At 43.1% G+C, this 14,250-nt stretch overlaps 2 protein-coding genes across 4 annotated transcripts in view; both read right to left on the reverse strand.

Annotated features, from left to right (window-relative positions):
- Positions 1–6,442, reverse strand: part of LOC115368592 (electrogenic sodium bicarbonate cotransporter 1-like) — a 39,939-nt gene extending 33,497 nt beyond the window's left edge. The window contains exon 1 of one of the 2 annotated variants that reach the window (XM_030064776.1): positions 6,014–6,442. In XM_030064776.1, coding sequence (XP_029920636.1) covers positions 6,014–6,033 — 20 coding nt within the window. In that variant the 5' untranslated portion in view covers positions 6,034–6,442. The remainder of the gene's footprint in view (positions 1–6,013) is intronic. The other variant, XM_030064777.1, reaches the window with a different exon arrangement.
- Positions 6,443–7,513: 1,071 nt separating this feature from the next.
- On the reverse strand, positions 7,514–14,250 carry dck (deoxycytidine kinase). Of its 2 annotated transcripts, none has more exons than XR_003929053.1 (7): positions 13,807–14,250; positions 13,363–13,478; positions 10,122–10,315; positions 9,851–9,998; positions 9,519–9,634; positions 8,946–9,040; positions 7,514–7,860 (listed from the first exon to the last, which is right to left on the reverse strand). XR_003929053.1 is itself a non-coding variant. In XM_030064781.1 (7 exons), exons 1-7 carry the CDS (start codon positions 13,895–13,897, stop codon positions 7,834–7,836), a joined length of 792 nt encoding a protein of 263 aa, XP_029920641.1. In that variant the 5' UTR covers positions 13,898–14,250; the 3' UTR covers positions 7,514–7,833. The 2 variants fall into 2 exon arrangements, 1 of the variants encoding a protein (XP_029920641.1); XM_030064781.1 differs by having other exon boundaries at positions 8,946–9,045.

Raw genomic sequence — 14,250 nt, forward strand, 5'->3', positions numbered from 1 at the left:
AATGCCAAAAAAAAACTACCAATTAATGAATAAATATGATGCAAATATGATGCAGCCAAACTGTGTGGTTTTCACCTGACACAGTCCAGTGATCGACGTATTGTCCTCCTCTGGGAAGCAGCTTTTATGCTCCATAAGGTCAAATTCTGGTTACCATGAAACACAATCCTCATAATTACTGCTATTCAGCACCTTCTTATTCAACCACCCACAATGCTGAATATTAGCCTGAGAGATTATTTCGCTCTTTCATTTTGGACTTATCAAACTCTGACGTGGCATTACAATTAAAGAGGACAGACAGTCACACATGGTGCAGTTAAAGCAACAACACTATTTCAAACTTCATGATCATCATGCATATTCTATTGTCCGCACTGCTGCTTGTAATATTCATCATATGAAAAAGGGACAGTGAGTTTAAAGCAGTGAATCAGCTCACCTGGCAAACTTTGCTCTTTCAGTTAAAAGGCCAAGTGCATTACCATTTGTTACTATAATGCACTCCCACACACAGACTTCCAGACCACATCGACACTGGGTGTAAATCCATTGCATAAGAAAAAAAAAAAAAGTTCTCAGTGTGTGCAAGCAGGCCTATAAATTGCACAGCCAAACCATGATAAGCAAGACCTGCATTTGTGAACTGACAGCCGTGCTCGGTTTCCTTGAGCATGAAGGTCTGAAGTTGAGCGTCACGTCCCCAGTGTCAGAGCCCCGTCTTCTCCAGGCAACATGACCTGCAGTTTCCTTTAGTCGTCAAACTACTGACATGTCTTCCTGGAAGGTTACGAGGAAGAATGTGGCTCTTCCATTCCAGCAAACTGGAGGCTAATCCTGGCTCTGAGAGGCCTGTAACTAGCCCTGCTCTGTGAACACAAAGCGGGAGGGAAGCGAATATATGCATGTTCATCACTGAAATAAAAAAAAAAAAAAAGTTCTTCTCCTGAGGCTTACAAAAGTAATTGTTTCATTGGCTCAGACGACTTCTCAAACACAGACAGGTTGGATAGCCTTTCTGCAGATAAGTCTGACAGTCAATAAATGGTTTTTCGCTATACTGCATGAGAGGCCATGCAAAGGGAGGAACGAGTTCAATACGCCTGGTTACTTCAACAGTAGTGTGGGAAAAAGTTACTGGAAAATAAAAATATTTTTGATGCAATCTCTATCAATAATGGCGATATGCGTGTGGACAGTTCCCATTTCCCACTAAACAATCCCTGACTGACATGACACAGCTAGAAAAATGAGGGGCTGGGAGCAGTGTACACAAACTGCTAAATAAACAAAGTCAGGAAGGATGTGACTTGTTCCTCTGATAGCCCTGCAAGCTCATCTGCATTTCCCAAGTGAACCGCCTTATCCATTCATATCTGGCCCGGGGAGAGATAGAGGTATAACGCTGATAGCAGGCATAATGTCCAACCATCAAGCAGCCAGATCAAACAAGTGACAAGGAGCGGGGCTGGCTCGGTGCCACCCTCCCCAGCAATGATAATGCACCGACACTCACCTAGCCTCTGTGCCCTCCCTTGTATTTTCTATTGTCGGCAGAGAAAACAGGTTGAGTTCCCACACGGCGGAGTGCGGAGGGGGATCAAAGCCGTCATTCAGCTCGAGATTGCATTGTGTGTCTTTATGAGGGAAATTAGGGAGCTGTACTACGAGTCATGGTGTCCCACTGTTCTCCGCGTACTGCATCTTCTCCGTTCGGTACAGGACACCATGTACCCAGAGGACAATCAGCTACAGGGAGCTGCTTTTGTCACTCTGTTGCCTGTTGTGAAGGATTTAACCTTTACCAAAAACAGTTTTGGACGCGTCAGCCGGAGCAGGGTCAGGCCTTATTCAGTTCGGTGTTGATGAAAAGACAGGAGAAAACGTCTCTTTGCAACAGCAGACAGAAAGACAGAGCATGTGTGCTACTCAGTGCACAACAGTGGCGTGTGCTTATTTTAGGCCAATATTGTTGAAGGATACAACACCGCTACAATACAATACTTGTACACCTATGTCACCAATTTGACTTTTACTACAGTGCATTTTTGCTTGAGTATTGTCCATCACATTATAAATCAGATCCATTACAGAGAACAAATGATCAATGACCGATTGTGGAACCTTTCACAATAAAAGCTCAGTCAGCAAAGATGAGAAGAGGAACATGCCTCTACTTGGTTGGTTCTGCTTTTTCTCATTTCCAAATTTCCAATTAAAGCTGCGTGATGGAAAAACTGCGGATGGTCGATGGAAGCGAGGACCATTTAGACTCACCTGGCAGAAATGTGAAATAAGTGGGAAAAAAAGAGGAATAGTATCAGTGAGCTGGCCAGGGTCCTCACTTCAATCAACCCTCGACAATTTTGCACAGTGCACCTTTAAAAGAATGTAGTTTGAACTGTGTTCTCTGCTCCTTTTCTGACTGAATGGAAAAGACCACAGCTAACACAGTTACTGTTTTGGAAAAAAGGAGCTCAGTCACTTTTACTCCAAGTGCATTTTAAATGAGACACTTTTTACAGCAGAACTTCTACTGAAGTTAAACATCAGCAGAGTAACACTACTTCTACTTGAGTAGCCATTTGTAGTACTCTTTCCACCACTGTGTGTGTGTGTGTGTGGGGTGAGGTCACATAACATAGTGAGAGGGCCTTTAGAATACCGTCAGCCATACATGAGAGTGAGGGTGGCTCATATTGCAGGATTTCTGCTGGCTATACCAAGTCTGTGGGACCCCGTTAATCACTCCACGCTGAGTGCTCTGACAGGGAGTCCCTTATGAGGAGCATACTGCACAACACAGGCCGCACACAGACACCCAGGGGTGCAGGAGACATGTGGAGGGTTTGGCATTCCTGTTCTGAGTGAGTGTGCATATCAACACAACTGAGACCGGTACAGAAACTAGGTTGTGATGCACAGGACGTCCTGAGGTGATGTAGTGTCAAAAGTATCAAGCATTTGGATTCATGTTACAAAAAAAAAAAAAAAAAAAAAAAAAATCATATGGTATGAATGAAGTTAAAATGGGGTGCTTAAGAATAAATTCCTGAATAGATACATCAAAAGTATTTAAAAAAGGACCACACCAATGGTTTTGCATGTTAGGCCTCATATATACAAAATGCATACACTTAATGTTCATGTTTTTTTTTCCTATTTTGTCATATTTCAGTTCTCTTGATATTTTCTTCCTGCCTTTTATCAAGCCATTGGATTCTATTCATTTCACTGCAATATTAGAATTAACTTGGGGAGACCTCAAAGTTGTGCACATTAGTTTTCCTAAAAGCAGCAGCACTGTCATGTTTTGATGACTTGAATTGGGTGGAGTGACGCAGTCTCTCTGCCGGAAAAGAGTTGAGAAATGTTTGCTTACCACAGCCAATTATCAGTTCTGTGGATCATGAATGGTGACAACTTTGTTAGCCACAGAAGCAGAACAGTATAAGGTGGCTGTTTCAGGCAAAGACAGATTCTGAAATCTTTAGTAGCCCTGCATGATTTGCAAAAGGGTGTGCTGCAGTGTAAAATCTGGGGAAATTGTAGTGAAGGGGATTCAAGGGATGCAGATCTGGTATCAATCTTACTTGGACAATGGTGGAAAACACAAAACTCACACAACAGAATCCATACACTGCTGCACACATCAGGCTTCTGCATTAAGCACTCAGGAGAGAATCCACATAACCTCCACCTCAAAGGCATTATTGGTATGTCTTTGGGATGGGAGTGATGGTATTATTGGTGTAAAGTTGAGCAAGGAAATGAGTTTAAATCTGTCAGTTACAAATTTGGCCAGAAGTCCAACATATGATGATGTCAAAGAAGAAAACTCTCCACAGAGCAGTAGAGTGTTGCTGCTGTATTGGCCCAATGCAAGACACAATAACACAAATCTAATGACAGTAAAGGGCACCAGTAGTGAGTTAAGACTGAGAAATACAATTGCTAGGATTCACTCAAAACACCGATGAGCTTATCTGGGGTTTGACTTTTTTTTCCTCTAATCTGATCGTTGAAAATCAGGCAGCAGCAACATCATTCACTTGTTTTATGTGCTGATATACTATCTTGGGCAAAATAATCGCTTTAGGAACAAACAGTGCAATCTACACTGTTTATGTATATCCACAGATTTGGCAGACAGGCTCAGAGAACCTATAACTCCTCATTCATGTGACTGTAAATGCTTGAAAGCTTCTTGAGCTCCGTTTTCATTTCCTGGAATGACTTGCTTTGCCCGATTAATAATAAGAAGTGGGGGTGGGTCACGGCGACCAGCTGCAACACACGGGTAACAAGTCTGGGGTGAACTTCTCACTTCTCTCCTGCTCTTGGTGACCTCATGGGGTTAGATAAACCTGTCGGTGCGTGAGGAGCCAGGATCAGCAGCTCAGGATCAGGGATCATCCCCATCTCCTTATAGAGTGACGCATCCAACCCCCCACCACCAGCCAGGTCCACCAAGAGGGGCCTGGACTCAGCCTCAGGATCCCAGCACGGTGCACCATTAGATGGCAATGTACTCATCTCGTATAAGTCTCAAGAGCCAATGAGTTGGTGATTTTACATACTGCAATATGGCAGTCGTAGTAGCTGGAATATTCTCACACATAATTGGCTGTTGTCAAAAAAAAAACCTCACAATGACAAATGGATTAATTGAGAAGTGACTATGAATACATGCCAAGGGTATCATGTTGGTACTTCTTCATGCAGTGCTTAGTCATGTAACTGAAAGACTGCCTTTGACATCCTGACTCGTGGAATTTCCTCTCTCAACGTGCGAGCTGGTGTGAAGAAATGACAGCGTGGATGTCGCACATGTTACATGGTACAAAAGCGCATTCATGTGCAACAGGAATTCCAGATTGTAAGAAGAGGAAGAATCGCACGTTGCAGGTAAATGGATGCCATTTCCCCATTCTGCAAAGATTCCATAATCACTCCAAAGACAAAGACACAAGGAAGTTTTCTTTCCTTACCCATCTTGTTTTTTCTGTTTTTAAGTTTCTGCAGCCATTGTATAGGGAGGCCCCCACCCAGGTAATGGTGAAATCACTGAAAGCAATTGTCAACTACTCTTGGTTTCACTAATCACTATTTTGAGGGGGATTTAGGGCTTTCAGGGATTGTGCCCCACCTAGAAAATCTTCTGAGGGCTAAGAAACACACTGATACTACAGTTTAGTGCAAACACTTCCACGTAATTCTAAGACCACAAACGCCATGCATTTTAACCACAATCACTGCAGAATTAAAAGAGAGGACTGTATGGATCCGCAGAGGAATCCAGGCGTGCAGTTCAGGCTGAAAGCGCTTACAGGAGCGCACAAACTGACGCACCGGATTGTCACCGTGACGTCTAATTTCTTGCGGCGCTGGCATCCCCGTCGTTGCGCAACACAATGCGTGGCCGCTCACGCCGGCCCACGCTAAAAACTATAACTTTGGGGATGCCAAGCCATTCGAGCACATGCTGGGTGAAAGTTGGGGGTCACATTGGCTAACACAAGTTCTGAATTTCAGCACAGCAAACTATAACATGTGCCACCTCACTTGCGCTACCCGCGTCCGTCTAATTGATAATGACAGGTTCTTGGAAACAGATTACCGGCCTGTCACAGCCACACAGCGGCATGGCGACTGTGGCTTATGGAGCCGCTTTGCGTTAATTATTGTGTTACTTCAATGAATGAGGGGTTTTATTAATGTAACCAAACGTTCACATAATTCCACAGAAGGCATGCGCACCCAGTGTCATCAGGTGCCATGCAACCCCAAATTAGCCAAAGATTTACGCACAAGCATGTTGCTCGAATGACGCCGGTTAACTCGCCGGACGCGTCCAGTGAAGTTTCACGCTGGAGGCGAGCGACACTCACTTGATACCAAAGTTTACCCGGTTTCACCTGACAAGGAACGAGGCAAACTTGCCCCGCATGGTTAAGTGGTCGCCATCAAACACCAGTGAGCACTCTGACGTGGAAACACATGATCAACTCACTTGCTCTTGTCTGAAGTCATGTTGCCAAGCGTTGTCTTCCAAAAGATGATCCAAGAAGCGTCAAGCTCCGGCGGGCGTGCTCGGCTGAAGTTGGCGAGAAAGACGGCAAACTCTTGGAGCAACCACGTCCGATTCTGACAGTATTCTCCTGCTCAGTCGCGCTTTTCAACGTGGATAAAACGAAGCAAGTGATCCAAAAAAAAAAAAAAAAGAAAAAACTAAGCCCTGACTGGAACTATCTCGCAGGAGTTTAGTGAAGCCTCTCCGATTCTGCAAATAACACGTAGAAAGTAGCACTGGAAGCTCATATCGCGCTAGAGTCGGTCACAGCAAGCCTCGGTCCATCTTGGAGAAAGCGGTGGTTTTGTGTTTGGCTGAAGTGTGCGCAGCTCGCAGCGCGGCGTGGCTTTTCCATATTTAAGGTAGCATCCCTCCTCCAACGTGACGCCACGCCTGGGGGTGGAGGTCAACAAGTTACACTTGGGTGGCGCTTTAAATCTTCCTCTGCATGGCGCTCTCACAATAGTTCACTCACTTTCCATGCCCAGCAGGTTATATTAAAAAAAAAAAAAAAAAAAATCACCCAGTCGATCAAGTCACTCGATCAATTGTGATTATTTGGTGAATATTAAAGAAAATTATGACAAAAAAAGACGCTCCAACTTCTTGATGTGTTTGGATTGAATAAGTAAATTACTAACTTAAATAAAATGCATAATAATTGTTTGATGCCAATAGCTCCAGTGTCTGAGGTAACATAATGTATTATTTCAAAAACTCATGATAAATCAGTATTAGATCCTATCCATGACCACAAAGTAAGAATATAACTTATATGCATGTTGATTTTGATAACCTGAGGTTCATCTCGGTACACACTGAGTGTGATTTTCCTGATTTCACATGAAATCACCATTACATTTAGATTTATCTTTTGATATCCTGCAGTATAAACTGTATGAACGGCACGTGTACCAGAACACAAACATATTCGAGAGTGAAAGTAAATAAAATTGGGGGCTGTGTGTGTGTGTGTGTGTGTTTAGCTGTGCTGCTTTAGTCAGCTGGCCGAGGCTGACCAGGCCGAGTTTGGCTGGGTGAGATGGCTTCATAAATCAGATGTCCTCAAATTGTTTCCCTTGTAAATTCCCTGACCATCACTTTTTTTTTTTTTTTTTTTGTAACAGATTTGCATGGCTCACTTGGGTCACATTTTTAGGTCGGAAAAGCAGGAATTCCTCATTAATGATTAAGGATCACATCTTCCAATCAGCCTCACCGAAACCCGGCAACGTGTCGGCAGTTTCAGTGAAGTTTAAAAAAAAAACACCTGACTGCTGTTTAGGAACTAGCGCCATCTTCTGGAGGCTTTGAGGAAATGGTACAGGATTCAAAGTACACAATCGTTTTATTGATTGAAGATCTTCCATTTAAGTGTTGTTTTCTTTTTTTGATATTGAAATTAACATTATAAGTATTATATATTGGAAGACAAACATCTGAAAGAATTGGCAAGTATCTCCACCGTTTATTTGCTTTTGTTTAACACTTTGACATACAATCTTGCACATGCACACACACACACACACAGAGGTAGTGATAAATAAACACAGATATAAAAGGGACAGCACTTAAAAACACTTTGATCGTCAGGACACAGCCCAGTCATTTTAAAATCTTAAAAAGACGAAAAAGTCTTGCAGTCTTTAAAAATATGCAGCGTCATTTACAGTGACGTCTCATCGTTTTAAAAGCCATGCTCCGTCCTGTCTCACTTCCTCTGGGTCCCTCTCCAGATTGTGATAGTCATCAGGCGAGCTTTACAACGTGCTTAGAAACTCTTTCACCTGGAAAATAACCACAACCACCGAGGAGTTAGCATTTCCAAAAGAGACACTGAAACACTGGTAACGGCATGTTAACATCATCTCATTGATTTCTTTTGTTTCCCTCTGATTTTCACTCAGTGACAGCAACAGGATGACGAGGCAGGTTGTGTCGGTTATGCTCGGCCTTATCTGTGGGCTGTGTGTGTGTGTGTGTGTAACTGGGTCCATGTTTTGCTAATGACTTTTCTGAAAGGGACGGACAAACTGGTGAAAAGCACCTGTGTTTACCATCAACATGAAACTGCTACATCAGCAGCTCTTCAGGGCTCATTTCCATAAGTGAAACCTGTCTGTGTGTGTATCTGTGTGTGAGAGAGAGAGAGAGAGAGTGATCGCATTCAAAATGCAGACCCTTTTCTCCCTTCCCCCAGCACACACACACACACACCGCTTTACTGGTAATCACTTCCTTACAAGAAAGTACAGGATTTGAATGTTTCAGCATTTCAGGTATGAATAGCATAGAGAGAGAGAGAGAGCTTACTGTTATTATTGTGATTTTTTTAGCCACCTGTATATGATGAGATGTATATGATCTATTTGCCACTGCATATCAATATTTATATATTTGGTATATACTGATGTCTTGTCCTGTGTGTAACTGCATGTTTGTGAACACATGCAACATCCCATACACTGTAATCATTAGCTGTTTTCTTTCATTATTATTACATGTGTATATGCTGTCGTTCTGTATATGAGTATGAACTGATTTCTTGTCCTATGTGATGTCTGCTTTGGCCATACTAGTGCATATTTTTCATGCCACTTTATGAATTCTGAGAGTAAGCGAGTGAGAGAGATCGCTGCTGGGAATCAATCACTGGGCAGACAAAGAAATACTTTGTGCTGTTTTCATCATTAACACTATCAATTTGCCTATTTTCCCGAAAGCTGTGGTGATACATGTTATATCTAACTGGCTCACAAAGAGAGAATGATTTTATAGAGTAGGAGAGTAGATTCCAGAATGTGAAAAAGCTTGGAAACCCAGTGTTAGGATATTCTGAAGTCACTTCCAAAAGCAGACTCGACAGTCTCACCTTCTCAATCATGTCGCCGCCCTTGGCTGCATTCGCTGTGAAGTCGTCGTTCACGTCGAGAGTCAAGATGGGCACCTCGCTGAGATACTCAAAGTCTGTGCTGTGGGCCGGGGCGACATTGAAACACGCAGTTAGCGGTGTTAACAACGCTCATGCAGCCAACAACATCCGTTTACATGATGCTTAAGTCATTTCCTTAAGGAGATGGAGATCTCTGAAGGGAAGGCATTCATCTATGTGAGGAAATTCTTTGTACACAGTGGACCTAAGAAGCAGCCCATTTCCTGCCTCATCCATTTCCACAAACAGGTTAATGGGAAAGATACATTTGACATGTATCAGGAAAAGAATTTTAATCTGCCCCAAGGGGTTTTTGCATGAATATGAAGCCCCTTTTACTGATGCAAAAGATCGCTTAGATTAAGAGGATGTGAGGTACATTGTCTGCGGTTGCTCTCCTATTTCACAAACACACGTGGCACCTTCACAGACATGCCCACATTTTTTTTAATCCGGTGTTTTTATTGTAAAGTATGCCAGGAAAGTTAGTTTGCAAGTGCATGCATGTGGCACCTCATGGTCTTGTGCTGCAGCCAGCTCTCATGCTTGAAGTGGAGCTTCTCCAGGTACTCCAGAGGAATGTCTTGCTCTTCTTGTCTGCCTCTCCGGTGCAATCTCTCTAAGCATCTCTGTATGCACAACAAAGAGCAGAAAACTGACGTCTTTCTGTGGTCACTTTGAAGTGAATTTCAGTTCTTTACATTCCTTCTGGGGTCTGCTCTAATGAGTTTCATCAAATGTCAAAGGAAAAACAGATCAATTACCATAGCTAAAGCATGCATCAGAAAGCTTTTTTTTTTCAATAACAATGCACAAAAAAAGAGAAAGGGGCAGCTAGACAGTACCTCAGGTGTGGCTCGCAGATAAATGATACCGTCCAGCTCGAAGTGCCGGCTAAACTGGCTGTGGAGCCAGCCGTGCCAGTCCTGGTAGACAGTCCATTCTGTCTCATTCATGCACTCACTTTCATAGAGGTTGGCTGCAAAGATGTACCTAATGACACAGGGAATACAGGGGAGGGGGTGAGTGGAGATGGAACTCGGATGCAGAATATATTTAAAAATATGGCTTTCTGTTAAAAGGATGCAGGCCTCCTTGGTTTCTGAGTGCAGATACCTGTCACTGTAGACGGAGCGCTCAAAGAACAGCACAGGGTCCTCAGCCTCTCTCAGCTTCCCCTCGTTGGCCTTGGCCTGGGCACGCACCCTGCTCATACAGGCGTAGCTCTGGAAAGTAAAGGCCCAGCGCTCGGGTTTATTGTACATCATCTGCAACACGTTCCCTCCGCTCTTCTGAGACGTGGTCAGCTCCTAGGGTGCGAGAGAGGGATTATATAATTAAAGTGTGAATAACAAGAACAAAAAGGACACAAAAGTACAAATATGGACATTGCATTATAGACATTAAAGATGGAGGTTTGGGGATTTTTTATTTTCAATCTTTCCTCCAACTCTTGTTTCCATTGCCCTCCCATCCTTCAGCTTGGGTGAAATGTGAATGGGGTGTGTGTGTGTCTGTGTGTGGCTAGTGGGTGGTGGTGGAATCTCATCACCAACTACCTCTGCTGAGATGGTCAGTGGGTAGGCAAGGAAATAAAAAAAATGGGGAGGAAAAAATACCTTTGTGATTAAAAATTAATTTTAACTGTACTGTTAAAAAAAATAAATAAATAAAAAAATAAAGGTGATGTCATTTTTAATGTTTTTAATGTTCACTAGAGGGCAGTGTTTTGCAGGTGATTCTGTGATCTGAGTCTGAAGTTTTCATTTTCATGCATTTAAATAAATAAATAAATAAGAGTTAGAGTAAAAGCTCAATGTCTAAATTATGGGTGCCGTTTTGCTACTGGAATTTGATAAAAATTTCTGCTAATCACTGACCAATCACATGTATTTGCACAAGCTGAGCATTCCATTTTAAGAAAATAATAGGTCAATAATAGGTATATGAGCCAAGACTATGACTTTAAGCTGGTGAGGCGTCTAACCCATGAGTGACCTGGCTGACTTGGGTTTAGTGTTACCATATGATACCCTCTGCTCTGTGTGGCGTTCAGTGCACAGTCTGCAGGCTGCTGCAGAATAATCATCACATTTATTCTTTGCACTATGCATAAACATGAATAGTCAATTTCCCGTTGCATTGATAAATGAAACACACATCTTTCAGCATGGCAAAGCAAACTTTCCGTGCCACAGCCAGTAAATTACATCCAAATTCTGGCTGTTCTAACAACATATCTGGCTCCTATACTATGAGAGCTGGGTAATGGGTAACAGTGATGAAGCTCTTAACCTCTTTCATGTGGTTTTAACATGGGTGTGTGTGTGTGTCAGCTGCTCTATAACATTTCCCCATTTCCCCCCATCTTCTGTTTTGTGTGCATCTCATGTGTTCTTTTTTTACATTGTTCATTCTGTTATCATACATAGCCTAATGCAATTAGTATAACCACATCAGCTTCAACACTCAGATGACAACTTACAATACTCGCTTTTATCAACATCGAAACATCAAACTATATCTAATGCATGGTGTTACATCACAGACAAGGATGGATGCACAAGCTTCAGTGTCATGACTACTGTAATGTAGCGCTGCATGGTGCAAACCAATTTAGAAAGTGCCCCTCCCCATACCCCTCCCGCACAAGCTAAGGTCACCTAATACAGTGTAACTTGACTTCCAAATTCAAGTAGAGCTGTAGCAAAGGCAATCAGTGGACACACGGCTAGGATAATGATACATGATTCAAGTGCAATTTAGGAGCAGCTCTAACGTGAAAAGCCAAATGGATTTATGGCAGGCTTTTCCTGTTATGAGCCTGAGAAAAGGTCACTGCATTACACCACAGAGCAGTAACCGAAAGGGAGGGAAGCACTATCCTTGCACCAGAAAAATATACAGCTATCACTGCCATGTGCGTGTAATCAATGAATGGTTACAGCTTTTTTTGAGGAGTGTCAGGCTGATGGGATGGCCACTGCCAAAGCTTCCATCAAGAAAAAAAGAAAAACCCACAGGCATTTAAAGCTGGTGGTGGATGGGTGGGGTGGATGGGTGTGGGCCACAGATGCCATAGAACCATGCCATGCCATAGAGCCAAATGGATCAGATGCCCCAGAAATCATTCAAAGTAGCAACCAACACCTCAGAACTGGACAAAGTCATGGTTGAAATTTGAATACTTGTCTTGCATTACTATGTAGGACAAAACCAAATATTTAATTTGGTTGTGCTGTGTGCACATTTGGATTATGTGGTTAAAAACAAGCATGGTCACTTAGCTCTTTGTATAAGTAAACCTGCACAACTGGCACTTTTTAAATTCATGGTGCCCTCTTGATGTTTACAGAGCTGCTTTACCTGCATATATCCTTTGTGTGTATAAAACTTTTAGTTTGAAAAGTTTCAACAAAGTGCAGTTGGGTCCATTTGCAGCCTTCATAGTACACCCCTCAGTGCAAAACACACCCACCCCACTGAGGTTAAGGTTAGAAAAAGTGAGGGGAGGAGGTGTGTTTTGTACAGGTGCTGCAGGCATACAGACCACTGGAATTCTGACCTGCAGTTATTCCATTTCTTTTGAAGTGGAGTTTTGTCTTAGATATCACAAAGCAAGTGCCAAACTCTATAATAATTCAATGGTGCAATAGCTGGTTTCCCTTTTTTATTTTACATAATTTCACTTATATATTTTTAATATTTTTTCCCCTCAAGAATTTGAGCAACTGCAGCTGACCTTAGTATTGCTGTTTCTGAAATATGACGGCCAGGATGGCCCGTATGAGCCCAAAACTGCTAAAAAGTGTTTCGACTAAATGGCTCAAATAGGTTGAGGATGCATCTGAGTGTCTCTGTTGAGTGACAGACCCTGTTAGGCCTACTCGGTGATTTATGGCTGAGTTTCACCAGTGGAAATAGGGCTGAAGGCACGGCTACTGGCCTGAAAGAGGTTTGTCCCACTGGTGGCATGTTCATCTGTCCAGAGAGACACCATCTGTTCCTCGGGGGGTGTAATATAATAGAAGGCAGTCGGTATAGATATGGACAGATGGCAGCTGCACTCTAAATAAAGTTGGACACTCCTCCATTTATCATATCCTTAATGTGTGTAATGCATGTGCTCTCTTGAATCAAAGGCATATCTTTCAGAAACTGGGCCAAATCATTTCAGGGTGTTATGGCGGATTCCGTCAGGAGGAGCCAGGCTCATCATGGAGAGAGTGCACTGCAGTGTGTGTTGTGATACAGCTCACAACATGAAGCTGATGGAAAGCAACGTCACCTCTTCTTGTGTGGTATTGTGATTAAGGCGCTTATTTGGAAATGCACCAACTACTCATCAGTGGCCTACCTCGAAATCGTCGGTATTTGTTTGCACGTTGCACCACCTGGCGACTGGTTCAGGTACCACCTCCCAGTCGGCGCTCTGCTGCTCCAAAAGGCGCACAAACGTCGATTTGCCCGCCGCTGAATGGAAAGAGTTCAATCATTGCGTGAAATAAGCTGCAAATCAAAGTTCATGCATTGAGTGCAATGTAGTATGAATCACTAACTTTACTTCCACCTTTGACACAATTTATCCCGTGAATCATGATCCCTGGCAGCGTGCAAAATTCAACCTCTGTATTTTACTGCACTGCATTGCTGCTTTGTTTTCTCTAATTATGCACAAACCCTGAAGCTGTCAGAAGCTGTCATTAAGTTTGATCGATTACTTGTTAGAAGTAAATTGTGAAGCTGTAAATATACACTTAATTGTCATGACCCCGAGGACTACAATCAACACTGCTCTTACCAATATTTCCCTCTATAGAAATCCTCTTCAGTCTTTTCTCCATAGAGTCGTCCAGCAGATCGGGGCAGGGTCTCTTTGGTGCTGGAGACATTTTCAGCAAATGAATTCAGTCCCTTTTTCCAAATTAAACACTGGTTCTAGCTGTGCCGCTGCAGACAAGGGAAAGGCGCTTTGTGATATTTGAAAGTTTGGCGGCAACAATTGTCACACAGGCGAGCCGAGGCTCCTCCCAGGAAGCAGAGGCTGCCCCCGGCCACAGCTCCTCTCTCAGTCTCAGGCCTGCTGACTCTCATGTGAGCCGCTTCATATCATCCGTCCAACACTCATCCGGCTACAACTCAAGCAGCAGACTGATTTTGTTCAGCTCGGATGTAGAGATCTTGGATGGCAGCACGGCTGCAGTCTGGGATGCAGCTGTATGTGCACAGAGAGGCAAAGGCAGTG

Source organism: Myripristis murdjan, chromosome 12 (assembly GCF_902150065.1).
Source record: "Myripristis murdjan chromosome 12, fMyrMur1.1, whole genome shotgun sequence".
NCBI lineage: Eukaryota > Metazoa > Chordata > Actinopteri > Holocentriformes > Holocentridae > Myripristis > Myripristis murdjan.